This window comes from Tachysurus fulvidraco, chromosome 7, assembly GCF_022655615.1.
Source record: "Tachysurus fulvidraco isolate hzauxx_2018 chromosome 7, HZAU_PFXX_2.0, whole genome shotgun sequence".
NCBI lineage: Eukaryota > Metazoa > Chordata > Actinopteri > Siluriformes > Bagridae > Tachysurus > Tachysurus fulvidraco.
In genome coordinates this window covers 16884681-16899554 of record NC_062524.1, presented here as the reverse complement: position 1 = coordinate 16899554, position 14874 = coordinate 16884681, and the positions used below count along the sequence as shown (strand labels likewise).

At 42.5% G+C, this 14874-nt stretch overlaps 2 protein-coding genes across 2 annotated transcripts in view; both read right to left on the bottom strand.

Annotated features, from left to right (window-relative positions):
• Positions 1 to 2402, bottom strand: part of wdr19 (WD repeat domain 19) — a 25805-nt gene extending 23403 nt beyond the window's left edge. The window contains exons 1-7 of the mRNA XM_027134881.2: positions 2247 to 2402; positions 1880 to 1971; positions 1719 to 1784; positions 1486 to 1617; positions 814 to 929; positions 531 to 646; positions 355 to 435 (exon numbers count right to left, since the gene is read on the bottom strand). Coding sequence (XP_026990682.2) covers positions 355 to 435; positions 531 to 646; positions 814 to 929; positions 1486 to 1617; positions 1719 to 1784; positions 1880 to 1971; positions 2247 to 2252 — 609 coding nt within the window. The 5' untranslated portion in view covers positions 2253 to 2402. The remainder of the gene's footprint in view (positions 1 to 354; positions 436 to 530; positions 647 to 813; positions 930 to 1485; positions 1618 to 1718; positions 1785 to 1879; positions 1972 to 2246) is intronic.
• Positions 2403 to 3627: 1225 nt separating this feature from the next.
• ncapd3 (non-SMC condensin II complex, subunit D3) lies at positions 3628 to 14684 on the bottom strand. The gene is made up of 35 exons (XM_027135023.2): positions 14577 to 14684; positions 13482 to 13630; positions 13223 to 13385; positions 12946 to 13121; positions 12705 to 12875; positions 12404 to 12465; positions 12117 to 12204; positions 11862 to 11992; positions 11706 to 11778; positions 11492 to 11617; positions 11136 to 11397; positions 10965 to 11003; positions 10076 to 10198; positions 9912 to 9985; positions 9407 to 9541; positions 8982 to 9202; positions 8504 to 8695; positions 8249 to 8346; positions 8058 to 8167; positions 7866 to 7973; positions 7680 to 7788; positions 7257 to 7358; positions 6891 to 7129; positions 6731 to 6810; positions 6501 to 6638; positions 6002 to 6135; positions 5721 to 5908; positions 5359 to 5469; positions 5112 to 5279; positions 4937 to 5031; positions 4664 to 4731; positions 4417 to 4464; positions 4232 to 4294; positions 4071 to 4116; positions 3628 to 3835 (listed from the first exon to the last, which is right to left on the bottom strand). The coding sequence occupies exons 1-35, from the start codon at positions 14626 to 14628 to the stop codon at positions 3760 to 3762; spliced, it is 4218 nt and encodes a 1405-aa protein (XP_026990824.2). The 5' UTR covers positions 14629 to 14684; the 3' UTR covers positions 3628 to 3759.
• Between the last annotated feature and the right edge of the window lie 190 nt (positions 14685 to 14874).

The window sequence follows — 14874 nt, the reverse complement described above, 5'->3', positions numbered from 1 at the left end:
TTTCTGAGTTTCCCAATAATATCACAAAGTTAAGGTTATCCAAACTGAGAGAGAGAGAGAGAGAGAGAGAGAGAGAGAGAGAGAGAGAGAGAGAGAGAGAGACAGACAGACAGACAGAGACAGACAGAGAGAGACACTGAGAGAGAGACAGAGAGAGAGAAAGAGAGAGAGAGACACAGAGAGAGAGAGACAGACAGAGAGAGAGAGAGAGAGAGAGAGAGAGAGAGAGAGAGAGAGAGATGAAATGTAAATGTAAGTGTGTGTGTGTGTGTGTGTGTGTGTGTGTGTGTGTGTGTGTGTGTGTGTGTGTGTGTGTGTGTGTGTGTGTGTGTGTGTGTGTGTGTGTTCACCCACCGTGCTTTCTCCTGGTGTTGATCTCTCATCTGTCTTCATCACAGAGAATTGAATATCAGCTGGGTCCTCACGAATGGAGGTCTGAGGGACACAGGGGACATTAGAATTTTTCCTTTTGCTTCCCAAACACAAGCACACACACACACACACACACACACACACACACACACACACACCTGTCGAATGGTGTCTCCTTCATGGTTGCTGACTGTAATATTGTGATCCTCACTGCCCAGTGCTAAAAGGTTCTGAGAACTCCAGCAGCCACATGTGATCCTTTTAGTGTGTTTACCTACACACACACAGACACGCACCTCAGTGTGTAGAAACAATGGAACAATGTAGATAATGTACATTTTTTAAATGTATCAGAGCAAATCTGAACGAATCTTTCAAGAAATCAAGTGATTCAGGTCACAAAAACAAAAAAGTTTGATTGTGTCATGTTATTTTTTTTACCCAGCACTGGAATCTTGCGTGAGGTTTGCTGGTTGTAAATGAGCAGATTTCCTTTAGACGTCCCAATTGCCAACAGCGGCCCCGTTTTGGACCAAAGCAAAAAAGACAGCTGATCTCTAAAATACGATCAAAAGAACGGCAATAAACTTTAGTAACAAGACCACGAAAGATGGAGGGAAGGAAGGAAGGGGGCGTGGTCACTTATTTACTTATTTAAATTCAATTCGGATTTATTTGTATAGCTCTTTTTACACCTGACATTGTCTCAAAGCAGCTTTACAGAACATAAACATAGAACAAAAGGTTATTATAAAGAATAATATAAAGATTAATTTTAGATATTTTTAAATGTGTTTGTATTCATCCCCAATGAGCAAGTCTGAGGTAACTCAGGTGACTGTGGTGAGGAAAAACTCCCTTAGATGCTGAAGGAAGGAATCTTGAGAGGAACCAGACACAAAGGGGAACCTCATCCTCATATGGGTGACACTGGAGGGTGTGATTATAAATATACAGTCTGATAAATGTTGTATTGATGAGGAGGTTGTTGTCCTCAAAGACCACATGTAGTCGGCATCTCCTCTTTAGTATAGCAGAGTCTAACTGGAGCTAGAACATCTCTAGATGTCTCAGGATCCTCACACACACGCACACACACGCACACACACTCACACGGATCTCATGCCGCTGTCCAGCTGTGACGTCTTGTTGACGATGGCGTCCCACAGGTGAATGGAAGTGGATTTTTCTGCAATGACGGCCAAAGTATCTCCGTCTTTATCCCAGTCTAAAGAGACGCACTTCCTACACACACACACACACACAGACACACACACACACACACACACACGGTCAGTCATAGAAAACAAGTAGTTTATGCAGATGTTCCAGATGTGACTGCTTACCCAGGCAGATTCATCTCGTTCATCTTATGTCCATGGCGGTCGAAGATCTTGACTGAGTTGTCTGGGCTAAACGTCGGACAAACCGAAACACACGTTTCCTCTGTTCACTAAGCACTGAATAAATGTGTACATTGATATGAATATGATCGAATTATTCTTACCCAGCAACAGCCAGATAATTCCCTAAAGATTTCTGCCATTTGTATTGCAAACATGAGCCACTCCAGGATTTGTCAGAGATGGTGAAGACACGCTGAAAGAGAAAACAAACAATAATGACAGGAGGAAAAAGAAGAAGAACATTAGTGTCCCTGTAGGAGTGAGTTACACTCACAGTTACACACTAATATGAACCTACTCTGTATTCTCTAATAGCTAATGTTGTTAGCTTGCTATCTAGCTACCTAGCACTGTTAGCTGAATCTACAAAATGAGCTATAAAAACAACCGAAACCACCAGCGACAGAATAAATTAATACAATTCCGCTCGTCGGTTTTTTTGTAACAAACATTATTTGCGGTACAAACCTTCATTTTGCACGAATAAACGTCATAACAGATGTTTTTCTCCTCGCTACAAAGCGTCTACGTCTCCCTTGGCGACCTCACAGAACCGCCCACCACGTCGCTGATTGGGTACAAAACAAAAATCGCTGTGGATTACGTCATGGCGTCGATGACGCGAATCGTCCACTGAGCGGAAATCCGATTCGATTTTTTTTTCAAATTCGATTTAGTTGTAGACAATTTATTCAACAATTCCCCATGGTCTCAAAGCAGCTTTGCAGAAGTATGGAAAACAGAAGAAAAGAGAGAGAGAGAGAGAGAGAGAGAGAGAGAGAGAGAGAGAGAGAGAGAGAGATAAACAAACAAACAAACAAACAAATAAATAAAAAAGAAGAAAAAAGGATTAGAAATAAATAAATATTTAATAATAATAATAATAATAATAAGGCGGCAAATAAAAAATAAGAATAAAACATATATAAATAAAGTAATATACACAATTGAAGTTTAAATTATAAAAAAATATATTAACATAATGAGCATCAGAACATAATGGGAGAATCACACAAACTGAGCTGGGAATGATGTTGTTTGAGAAGAACCAGGCTCAGAAGTGACACCGGACAGGAAATAATGTAAATGTAAATAATGTCATTTCTACAACAGCTTATAATAGTGCAACCTGAGAGCTCCTGAGGAACTAATGGGTCATCGTAAACTCCGAGTTCAGCGCAGACCTGATTGCTGATAAAAACCAGACCATACAGGATGTGCTTGTTGGCCAATCACAGTATAGTAGGAACGTAAGGATGTTTAGGAACAGAATTAGAAAAGTCGGTTGTTTTTGTGTAGAAAAGAACGAGTTATAAATAAGTACGAATTAAAGTAATCATTTGATATCCACACTGTAGTTTATCAGAAAAGGAATTTTTATCGTCTGAAATGCGGTACTTTAGATGTTCACTGATAAATGAATCTATTATGTGATCATTATTTGCACCCAGTGGTCACTGCACCCACTGGTACGTGTCTTGTAACTGACTGTAGTCCATTGCTTTCTAGAGAGGTTTTTTCATCCTTTCTTGAGCCCATGAGTGAAGCATCTTAGCTATAACTTCCTGTTTAGTTATATATAAATCAATAATAAAAAGACCAAATTATATATAAATGCTTCCACATTATTATTAAAAAAAAGGGAAATGACCACAAGATTATGAATATAATATGAATTCTCAAATATCTATAACAGCAACCACTGGAAGGAGTCTCCAATGTCAGTGTCCATCATTAAGGAGAGAAGGGTTTACACTTTGGTTTGCTTTCAGATTTGTTACACTTTATTAGCTTTGAAAGTAAATCAGTTTATAACTTCTATGTCAAAAGTGACAGACAGGATACAGAGTTTCTTTACCAGTTTATTTCTTTATATACACACACAGAAAACATGGATACTGTAGAAAAAAAAACATGAGACTGAAAACAGACAGGTAGTTGAAGAGATTATTTGAAAGCACTGTATGATATGAGCGCATTTTCATAACTGCTGTCTCTTGCGTTGGCTTTTCCTGACGACGGGAGACTGGACGTTCCACTGCCTTGGTGCCGAAGCTCTTTTAAAGAGGGAAGAACATGAAAATAGGAGTAAATTCAACAGCACATTAGAAGAAAAAACATTTGTAATGCATTGTTTCTTCATGATGTGAATCCAAAGAGCGGTGCGTTTACACCAGAGTTAAGTGCAGCAACTGAAGAACTTTCTAGACAAATACCTGAGCTTGTGTGCAAGTGTTATTGTTTACAGTCTACCTAAGTATACAGCTCACACCAATCTACCAGGAGACTTACTCGTGCTCAGGTGACATCAGATATAGAACTTTCTCGCTGGTCCTGCCTGCGGACGGAAACAATCACAGGTTACAGGAAGAGTCAGAGTGACGGCAAGAAAAAACGCAAGTCAATTAACATGCAATCTCTGTGCTTAGTTGGGCAAGTTAAAGAAAGAATACCGGCAGCTCCGTCGTAGCAGATGGCGCTAAACTGTTCGCCAAACGTCACTTCATTGATGCTCTCTGTGCAAAACCACACAAGGAGTTATAAGATAAGGAGTCATAAGGTCTGCTAAGCTGCATTCCAAGCCACATATATACATAGAATGGTTAAATATATATATATTAAAAAGAAGATGTCTTACCCTGTGGCGTGCTGATCGCTCTCCCGTCATAAACTCCTTTTGTGATCCCTGTAGGAGAAACGTATCATTACTATCATTGAAGGTGATGTACAAGGAATAAAATCATGCTGGGATATAAGGATACATCAACCCACACAGTTGCTCGTTTTCTTGTCCTAACAGGTCATCCGAGTGTTTTTTATTCTGTACGTAATTTAGTAAAAAAATGTATAAGTCTAACACTTCTTTACGAGAAGTAAAGACATACCTGAAGACCTGACGCTGTGGGAAGGTCTCTGTTGTACAGGGGTCAGCATTCCTGCAAAGGTACGCCGTCTACCAGAAAAAAAAAAAAAAACACATTTTAGCCGTTTTATAAAATAGCATTTTAACACTGTCTGAAGAGCAGAAACATATTTCTACTAGTTTTGTATAGCAAAGCAACATCAATAAACTCTGGTCTTTGTATTGCAGATATGCTGAGTAGGACGTGTGTGTGTATGTGTGTGTGTGTGTGTGTGTGTGTGTAGACGGGTGTTACCTGAGTGCATCTGCCATTCTTGGTGTGTTCTGAGCAGACTGAGATGGCAGGGGTGTGGTTCTGACCCCTTGAGCTGGAGACGCAGCTGCGCTACCCTAAACATACACATTACATGACGTAACAATGTACACGTGACATTCTGGGCGTAGAAATGTGTGAGTTAAAGTGCGCCTACTTTAGTTCTAGGTGACAGCGTGAAACTGCTAAGCCGCTGCGCCAACTCCTGCTGCTCCTGCTCCTTTTGTTTCTCAAACATCTTCAGGTTGTACTCCACTTCTGCAGCCAGCTGCTCATCTGCTGCAAAGACCTCCTTCACCTCAGATCGGTAGTCCTGCATGGTCACCTAACACACACACACACACTAAATTCCTGTCTAAAGAATACCCACATATTCACCGTTCTTGACCCCTGTGACCGTTTACCTGCAGGTAAGCCATGAGGTCTTTGAGCACGGGTGAGCGCTTCTCCTCCAGCATGTTCTTCAAGGCGATGACCATGGGGATCACGTTCTCCACAAAGTTCTTTTTCTGCACCTGCTCAAGCAGAACACGCTCGAATTTAACCACAGAGATCTGAGATCAGGCTTCCTGCTAAAGCTAGAGCAGGTGAAGCTGATCCTAGACCAGTTTTAAAGAGTTGGGACATATTTCGGATATTCAGTGTAGAGCAAAGTGGTGAGTGACTAATGTTACTGCAGTGCGTGTTTAAGCAGGTTTATACTGGGTTCTTTCATTAGTAAGTGAGCTCTGAGTGTGTGTGTGTGTATGTGTGTGAGGATAGCAACCTGGGAGACGAGCTTTTTCTGCAGCACGGCTTTAGCAGCAGCCATTTCATCGTCAGGTGCCTCGTCGTTGGTTGAAGCTCCGCTTATGGCCGTCAGCTTGATCTCCTTCAACGAAAGAACATCAAACACGTCTGCCAGAAGCTCAGCTCCCTCTGAATCTAAAGGCAATTCTGAATCCACGAAGCACGCTGTAGGTGACACACACACACAACACACTTCATCTCCACGCACACATACTGTAACACACTTCATCTCCACGCACAGATGCACAAAGAGCTTACCGAGAACATCCTGGCTGATTCTGGTGGTGATATTAAAGCGCTGTTCATCTGTGAAGTGTTTCAAGAGGAATCGGTAGATTCTGAAACGTTTGCCCTGATTCATCTGTCCTTTGAGAGAAAACCTACTCTTCTCACTGACAACAAACACACACAATTTTATTCACTCATTTCAGTCCGTTTAGTTAAATGAATCATCTAGATTGATTCAGACTTCTTGATTCTCTCAGATTCATTTAGATTTGTTTCAGATGGGTTCAGATTAAACCCGAATAGATCAGATATGCTCGGATATTCGTTCAGGATGTGTTCAGAATCTAAGGCAGACAACGAACAGCTTGAAGAGTGTAAAATGACTAGTGGTTGTTTTTCTGTGTGTATTACTTAATAAAGTGTTCGTATATCTTGTTAAGAAGAAATGATTCTTAAAATCTGAATCTCTGCCATGACGAATCGATTCACTGATTCAGTGTTTTATTGTGATTCAGTGTTTTACAATCACCTCTCTGTCTGTGGGAATCTGTTGTACTTCTTGTGCTTCTCATAGGCATTGAAGTGGAAGATGCACTCGATGAAGTGTTGACAGAACATCAGTGGGTTCTTCTTCAGCAGCAGGTCCACCAGGCAGTACTCACACAGGCTGCACAACAACAACAATTGCACAATGAAAATCTATCTGACTTACAAAGGGATCAAAGAAAAGTCCCAGGGAAGGAAAACTGAAGACCTAACTCTGCAATGGAGGGATCTGGGTCCACCAGGACGGCGGCGAATCGGAAGAACAGAGATCCTTTCCATTTGACAAACTCCTCCTGGAACAGACGCCGTGATCTGAGTTCCAAAGTTGTAAACGTGTTGTGTGTTAGATGTGCTCGTTGGTATGAATGTGTACCTGCAGCAGATTGGTGAGCATGATGAGGCTCTGCTCTCTGATGAGTGGCTCTGTGTCTCTGAGGCAGGTGGAGATGTTGTTGATGTATCGGCTCAGCGTGTTGGGGTAACGTACGCACAGGTCGCACAGCACCACTACCACGTTGCTGCGCACCGCCAACTCTGTGCCGACCTCCATCTCTCGTGCAAAGGCAGGAATGTAACGCACCATCAGCCCCTCGTGCTGCAGGCACAGCTTCCCTGCAGACACAAAAAAAATATGAGAGAGAGAGAATGGAGGAGTAGTCTGATTTAAAAAAAAAAAAGAAAAAAAAAAAGAAAAAAAAAAAGGACTTGGACTTGTTTTGCGGTCCAGTGTGCGTCATACCTAATGTGATGACGGCATGAGCTCGTACCACTGTCGGCATGGAAGATGGCTTAAACTGGGAGAGGGGCTGACTGGCTGGTAGCTCTGCACCGTCTCCAGTCACTGGAGGAAACACACACACACAAACAAATGCACAAACACACACACACGCACAAACACGCAAACACACGCACAGACAAAAACACACACACGCATGCACAAACACGCGCACACACAAACACAAAAACACACACAAAAACACGAACACACACAAATACAAACGCACAAATAACCACACCCACACAAATAACCACACCCACAAATAAACACACACACAAACAAACACACGCAGTTCGATAAGATCATTACGATATCTGCAAAACAAATTCTACTACAGCCTGGATGGACAGATGGATGGGAGAAGGAAAAGAATTATAAACACACCGGGTTGATCAGATGTAGTGAGAATAGACTGAACGAGGAGGAAGACTCGCTTTTGCACTTTGGCAGGGCAGTGAAGAGAGGCCACGCCCAGAGTGTACAAGTGTTTCACCTGTGTGTAAGAGAGAGAGAGATGGTGTGAGTGTCAGAAGAAAATATAAGGACATCATAAGTATTTTCAGGTCTTACCAGCAGATCCTGGTTTAGATTCTCTGCCCCTCTCTCGTTTAGCAGGACGGTGGACAGGTACTCCTCACACACGGACACCAGCTCTCCACAGAACTGGCTCAGGAAGCTCTTTAACATACACACACATGGAGAGTGAATGAAAAGTGTGTGAAAGTGACAGCTCTAAAATACGACTCCTGTGCATATAGTTACCACGGTGTCCTTGATGTCGTCAGATTGTCCGAGACTGAACAGGGCATCCACGCTGGCACTGATCACCTCCAGAGGTAAATTGAAGCCCTTCAGCCAGGCCATCAGATCATCTACCCACAAACACACACACTTAAAACAGTTCAGAACTGGATCTCTTCATTTACGCAGACTTATATCATTTAAGCACTCACCGATGATCCTGCGTTTACTATCATCATTGAGACTCGTTGCAATGTGACCGAGGACCGTCAGAATGTGGCATGTTGTAGCCACATCAACAACCGGAGACCTGACAAACATCCGACATTCACTCATTTAATCTTTAACGTCTAATATAACGAGTCAGATAGGTTATATTGTGTAATTTATGTACGAGGACACAAAAATACATCAGGAGGTATTGAACTCCCTCCCAGTCCATGTGTACATGGTGTTTGAGTGCTGACCTGACTGTACAATCCCAGGCCTCCAGAATAGTGCCCAAGTTGAGTTTAGTGCAGCAGCCGACCACTTTGGCCAGCAGCAGCCACGCGGCCGGGGCCTGTTCATGCTCCGTGTGCCAGATCAGACTGTTCACCAGCGCGGTGGAAAACTTCTCCTGCCTTGACCACACAGCGAACGCTTTACTGAAATATCGCCTGGAGAGAGAGAGAGAGAGAGTGTGAGAGAGATAGATAGATAGATAGATGATAGATAGATAGATAGATAGATAGATAGCGCGATCGAGAGAGAGAGAGGGAGAGAGATAGATAGATAAAGAAAGAGAGAGGGGGAGAGAGATAGATAGATAAAGAAAGAGAGAGGGGGAGAGAGATATAGATGGATAGAAAGAGAAAGAAAGAGAGAGATTGATGGATAGATAGATAGAGAGAGGGGGGGTAAAGAGATAGAGAGAGGGAGAGAAAGGGAGAGAGAGAAACTCACCCAAGATCCTGACACTTATCACACATGAGTCTCAGCAGGTCCCAGGCGACTCTCTGCAAGGTGTCGTCATGACGAAAGCTTCTCTGGCTTTTGATGTGAGTGAGAATTTTGTCGTTGAGGCACTCGAGAGCTTTCTCCTGTACAGAGCTCTCAGAGTCCATCACTGCAGGAACCACACCCCTCAGCCAAGCCTCCTGTACGTCTGTGCTGCAGGGTAGTGCCTACACACACACACATACACACACTAAGTTAACAAACACAGTTCATTCTTTTGCTGTCTGAAGTGTAATATTTTGGAAGTGTGAAAAGTGTGACTTTAAACGTCGAGATGAATTTGTAGTTTGAATATACATTTCTAATTTAGAGTAGAACAGCAGGTCTATTTACACCCCCTCCGTAATATAGCAGCTGAATGAACAACTCACGGTGAGGAGATCCATGAGACACTGCATGGCTTTTTTCTTCACGGATACAGCCGGATCTCGACAGCGCTCGGAGAGAATGGCCAGATTCCCTGGACTACACGTGATCACGCCATGCTTCACCAGGCTCATTATAGTCTACACACACACACACACACACACACACACACACACACACACACACACACACACACACACACCTTTAATACACTGCATGTTACCAACATGTTAAAAGACATGTGTGTGTGCATGTGTATGTGTGCGTGTGTATGTGTGTGCTTTTGTACGTATGTGTGTGTTTGTATGTGCGTGTGTATGTTCTGTGTGTGTGCATGTGTCTGTATGTATATGTGTGTGTGTGTGTATGTGTGTGTGTGTGTTTATGTGTATGTATGTGTATGTGTGTGTGCGCATGTATGTGTGTACGTGTATGTGTGTGTATATGTGTATGTGTACATGTATGTGTGTGTGTGTGTGTGTGTGTGTGTGTGTGCGCACGTATGTGTACCTCGAGGGCACATTTCCTGACATTGGTTTTGGGGTCGCTCACACGCTGTTTAAACAGATCCAAAGTTTCCTGATCTAAAAAACAAAACAAAATGCACAATAGCAGAATTTAATGAGAGTGTGTGGTGCAGTGTTGAGCTGTGGTTTGTGTGCGTGCGGACTGACACTCGATAGCGGTAGCGTCGCGGCTCATGCTCTTGTCAGCGCTGCGGCTCTTGTGCTTGGTCAGTTCGATGGTGCGGAAGGTCAGGGCAGTTTTCTGAGCCGTCTCTCCTCTCTTTAGAGTCTCTGGGGGGAAGAAACAAAACAATATATTCTATGTAATGCTTTTAGGAGCATCAGAAATGAATAAGTAGAGAACTATAGTATATTGTAATGGTTTAGCTTAAGACTTAAGTAAAATTGGCCTCATATTCACAGATTTGAGTTTCCCGAGTCAATAACTCCTGAGCTAAAGGGTGTTACTACACAAATACTACACCTCTTTCCATCGTAGTAATATAATATATATATATTAGTATAACTATCAGGACATCAGTGATGTGTGATCTGAGTTTGGTGACAGTACACTGTGTTACAGTAAAGTTACTGATTTTTTTTAAATTATGAAAAATCATAAAAATTAAACAAAAAGTCATTTCCCCAAAATAAGTGTTGTAGTGTAACTATCAGGACATCAGTGACGTGTGAATTTGGTGACAGTACAGTGTATTACAGTAAAGTTATTGACTGTTTTTATAGTATTTGCTTTTCGGGTTTTGCACTTTGCATACGGTCCCTTGGAATCTGTTTCTCAGTTGTCTTCACATAGAGACTTGTGTGTTTTGTCCACCGCGGAGGAAAACCGATTTTGAGAAAAATTTGGTTGTAGCTGCCTCTTTACATTACTACGATAAAAAAAGAAGAGGTGTTATTTGTGTAGTAACACCCTTTAGTTCAGGAGCTATTGACTCTGGAAACTTGAATCTGTGAATATGAGGCCAACTTTACTTAAGTTAGCTTAAGCGATCATGAAAGGATAAAAGAAATAGGAAGAAAGAGACATTATGCTTACGCTCGGAGTGTCCGGTCTCCATCGTGGTCTGCGATCCGGCTGAGAACATATTGAAAGTGTCATAGCGTTAATATCTGATTCACGTAAACAAACAAACGAGGTAAAGAATAATAAGCTTCTCTGACAAAATGCTAACAGTCGTGACACTGAGAATGGGGCGGTATGACATACTAGTGGATGAGGAAGAGAAGAGCTCGTGAATCCACTTGGTGGCATTGTGGCTCGGCAGCTCTAGGCACTGGGCGAGGCAGTGCATGGCGTGTGCTCGGACCGTGGGCGAGACGTCAGAGCGGCGTCCGTACACCAAGCTGCGCACCAGGAAACGGTGCGAGAGGTACATCGCCAGATCTGGTTCGAGAGACTCGTCTGCCTCCCGTTCCTCCTGCGCCAGCAGCACCATGGCTACGTCCAGAGCAAACATGCGGAATGACACCTGCAGGCGCAGAGTGTGTGTGTGTGTGAGAGACACCAAAAGGGCCGGCGTTTGGTGACATTTCCTTTAAACATACATGGTTCGAGTCACTCACCCTGATATTAAGAGAATAATTTGAAAGCCACTTGACAAAAGTGGCATAATTGTTACATGGCATCTTAGTCACCAGCTTCCCGATAGCTTTAGCACCGCTAGCACGGTATTCTGCCTTCTCCACCATCTAACACACACACACACACTATGTATTTGTTCCTAAATTTATATATACATTTTTTATAAGTATTACTAGTGAATCCTCAGTAATCCACCTGGTGACAGATGTGCTGTATGAGGATCTTCAGCAGAGGCAATGTGGCATCAGTCTGTTCATCGACAAGATGACTGCAGAACACACACAGGATAAACTGAAAGTGTTCCGTTATATACGGAGATATAAGATTTCACACTATACGACGATTTCTGACCTGATGAAGACGATGGCCTGGTCTCTGGCGCTGCAGACGGCCTGGGTCGGGGCGAGCAGACAAGGCTTGGCTCTGTCCTTCCTCATCATCAGAATGACGTACAGCATTCGGTGGAAGACACGCCGGCGACACTGAGAAGAAGAAAACTTATCACTGAGCCACTAACTCCATCACATGGAGTCCGGTCCAATTATTGATCCGTTAAGTCAGTCAAAGTCAGAAAGCTGAAAAAGATTCATTATTCTAGACGCCCACCTCGTCTCCTTCACCGTGGTTAGAGGAGCAGAGAAGCCAAAGGCCATGATAGGCGAGCTCAGGAAGGCTCCTCAGTTTGTCCACATCACTGAGAACAAAAAAAAAATAAACAAAGACCGTTACAACACGTAAGGAATAGAACACGTGGGCGCACAAGATTATCTGAAAATAATCAGAGGAAATGTCGGGCTCTTTCCACCCTGGAATCTATTTCCTTTTGAATTCCATTATCCGGTTACTTCTAGGGAACGGGAACAAATGCTGAAAGGAGCGAGTGTAGAACTGACCGTTTCTCAGAGAAGGAAAGCTCTCCGACGACTGGCTCGAAGTTGGTGAGTTCGGTGAACAACTGCAACGTTCAGAACAGGAGCAGAGATTATTACATCATAATCAGAGAGAAATCAAGAAGAAAACTTGCCATAAAATTATAAAAAAGAAAATCAACCTTTGCACGTTTGGATATAAATGATTTCAAGGTGTGAGATTATGCCTAGGGTTAAAAGACCAGCCCATGTTCAGAAAGCTCCGCCCCCAGGATTTAGAGTGGTATGTAGACAGTATATAAAATGATGCACGTCAGTAACTGACCCGCATGCAGCTGTCGGCGCTCTGCGGTTTGTCCCTGAGCGAAAACTTCTCCAGCAGCTTGAGCAGAGTCTGGATGAGTCCGACCACATCCTCGCGCATTCCCAACAGATCCTGAGCTGAAAAATACACCTCCTCGTCTTCATCGTCTTCATCTTCCTCAGCGATCTCCATCTGGATGAGAAACACGCGTCAAGTCGAGTGTCTCTTGAAATCTGGAACAAATCTTGGATTAGAATCTTACCTCTTCGGGGACTTTCTTCAGTGGTTTGGCCCGTTTCCCGCTCTTGGGGTCACCTTGCGAGCTCTTCAGCGTATCTTTCTTGCGCTTCTTCCCCGAGTTCTGCGGCCAGCATTTCAGCACCACATCCAGACACGTGTCGAACAGGATCTGATGGAACACTTTATTGGCTACGCTGCCTGTAACATATACACACACACAAACACACACACACATGTCTTGTGCCTTATTTGGATAGGATTAACTTTACACTGGTAAAACAGGAGCTACTGAGTCTCACCTGGGATTCTAAGAAGCAGCAGGTAGAGCGAGGCTGCCTGCAGGCTGTGACGTCTCTGCTCGACGCTGGGCGATTTGGTTTTGGCATCGAGGATGAAGAACGCCAGCACGGCCACCAGGGACTTCACAGACACGCCGTTTTCTCCAAACAAATTCCACGCGCTCTGCGGACAAAACAGAGAGGCTTTACGTTCCACTGGAAGATCAGAAAAAGAACAGGACACTTGTCAGTCCCATCGCTTCCGGGAGTCACGCATTACCCGAGTGCTGTCGTCTTCGGAAGAGAAAGGCAGCAGCTGCTTGTAGACCTTCTTAAATACGTTCATGTCTTCATTGATTTCCTCTTTGATAGCGGGGTCGAGGGGCTCAGCATCCGTGAACTCACACTCCCACACCACATCCACCCAGGCTGGAGAGAGGGAGAGAGGACGAACGGACGGACGGACGAACACACACACACACACACACAGAGACTATATTTATTTTTATTCACTTATCCACCATTTAGAATTTTTTGGTTCTTTTCCTTGTAGATTATTTAATTATTGTACTCTTAAACACACTTTTATTTGTTGTTTACTTAGTTGTGTCTTATTTTCTGTGCCGTTTGAGTATTTTTGTATTTATTAAGCGTTTTCTTTTCAAACCTCACACCATAAAGCAGCATGAGGGTGTTTTGTTTTTATTGTGATTATTATGACTGCAATTATTTTATTACAATTATGTCGGTAATGCCAAAATATTAAGTAATATAAATTTCAGAACATTATAAAAGTATTTATAACATTATAAAAGTATAAAGTATTATTATTAATATTATAATTTGCATTCCAGGTGACTCATAAACTCCAAAAAATGAAGTAAACCTCAAAAGATTTAGGTAAACAATAAAGTAAACAAAAGCAGAATCCGTCTATAATGCAACTGTAATTCATGAACTTGGGTCTCATCCCAAATCCACACACGTACACTATCTAGTGCACTTCGCATTAACCAGAATCCCCTTGATTTACACCCAATCTAGTGCACTTCATCACGGAGGAGCTAGTGATTTGGGACGGAACCAAACTTTCCGTTTACAACCGAATGTTTATTTCTACAGGCTCGTATTTATCTACACGCTCATGTACATAACTGTATACATCATTAAATTAATAAATATTCTAATTAACTAATATATCGAGCCTGTATTATGACCTTAATGCCTGGTTTCGTCAGATATTTGTGCTAATAACGTTAGCATAACAAGCTAGCTGCGTCCTCTGACAGCCTGACAGAAGACAACATTGAATACAAGCTTTAAATGGGTTTTAGTACGTAAATAAATTCTTAAACACGTAACAACTTAAACATACCTGTAGATACAGAGTTTAACTTCAGTAACTGTATCGCGCGCATCAACTCCATTTTCCCTTCGAATCCGCGCGCCAATCGCCAGACCTTACTCCCGACATGCACCGCGCCTGGATGATGGGTTGCCAGAATTTATCAATAAAGTCAATCAACATTAATAATAAACTTTATTACTAGCATTATTATAATTATTTACTAATAATACATCGTCTACAATGGAAATAAAAGATACACCTTTGTCAAAATAGCATAGAAATTACTTATAAAAAATAAATAAAAATAAAATCAGAACTATCTCAT

What these genes read in the sequence shown, in the direction of transcription:
- ncapd3 (XM_027135023.2), bottom strand. Translation starts at nt 14,628, where the DNA reads ATGGAGTTGATGCGCGCGATACAGTTACTGAAGTTAAACTCTGTATCT. An exon ending in TCATGCCGTCATCACATTAG is followed by an intron (nt 7,130 to 7,256) that starts GTATGACGCACA and finishes TTGTGTCTGCAG; the next exon opens with GGAAGCTGTGCCTGCAGCAC. An exon ending in CCAGATCCCTCCATTGCAGA is followed by an intron (nt 6,639 to 6,730) that starts GTTAGGTCTTCA and finishes GTTGTTGTGCAG; the next exon opens with CCTGTGTGAGTACTGCCTGG.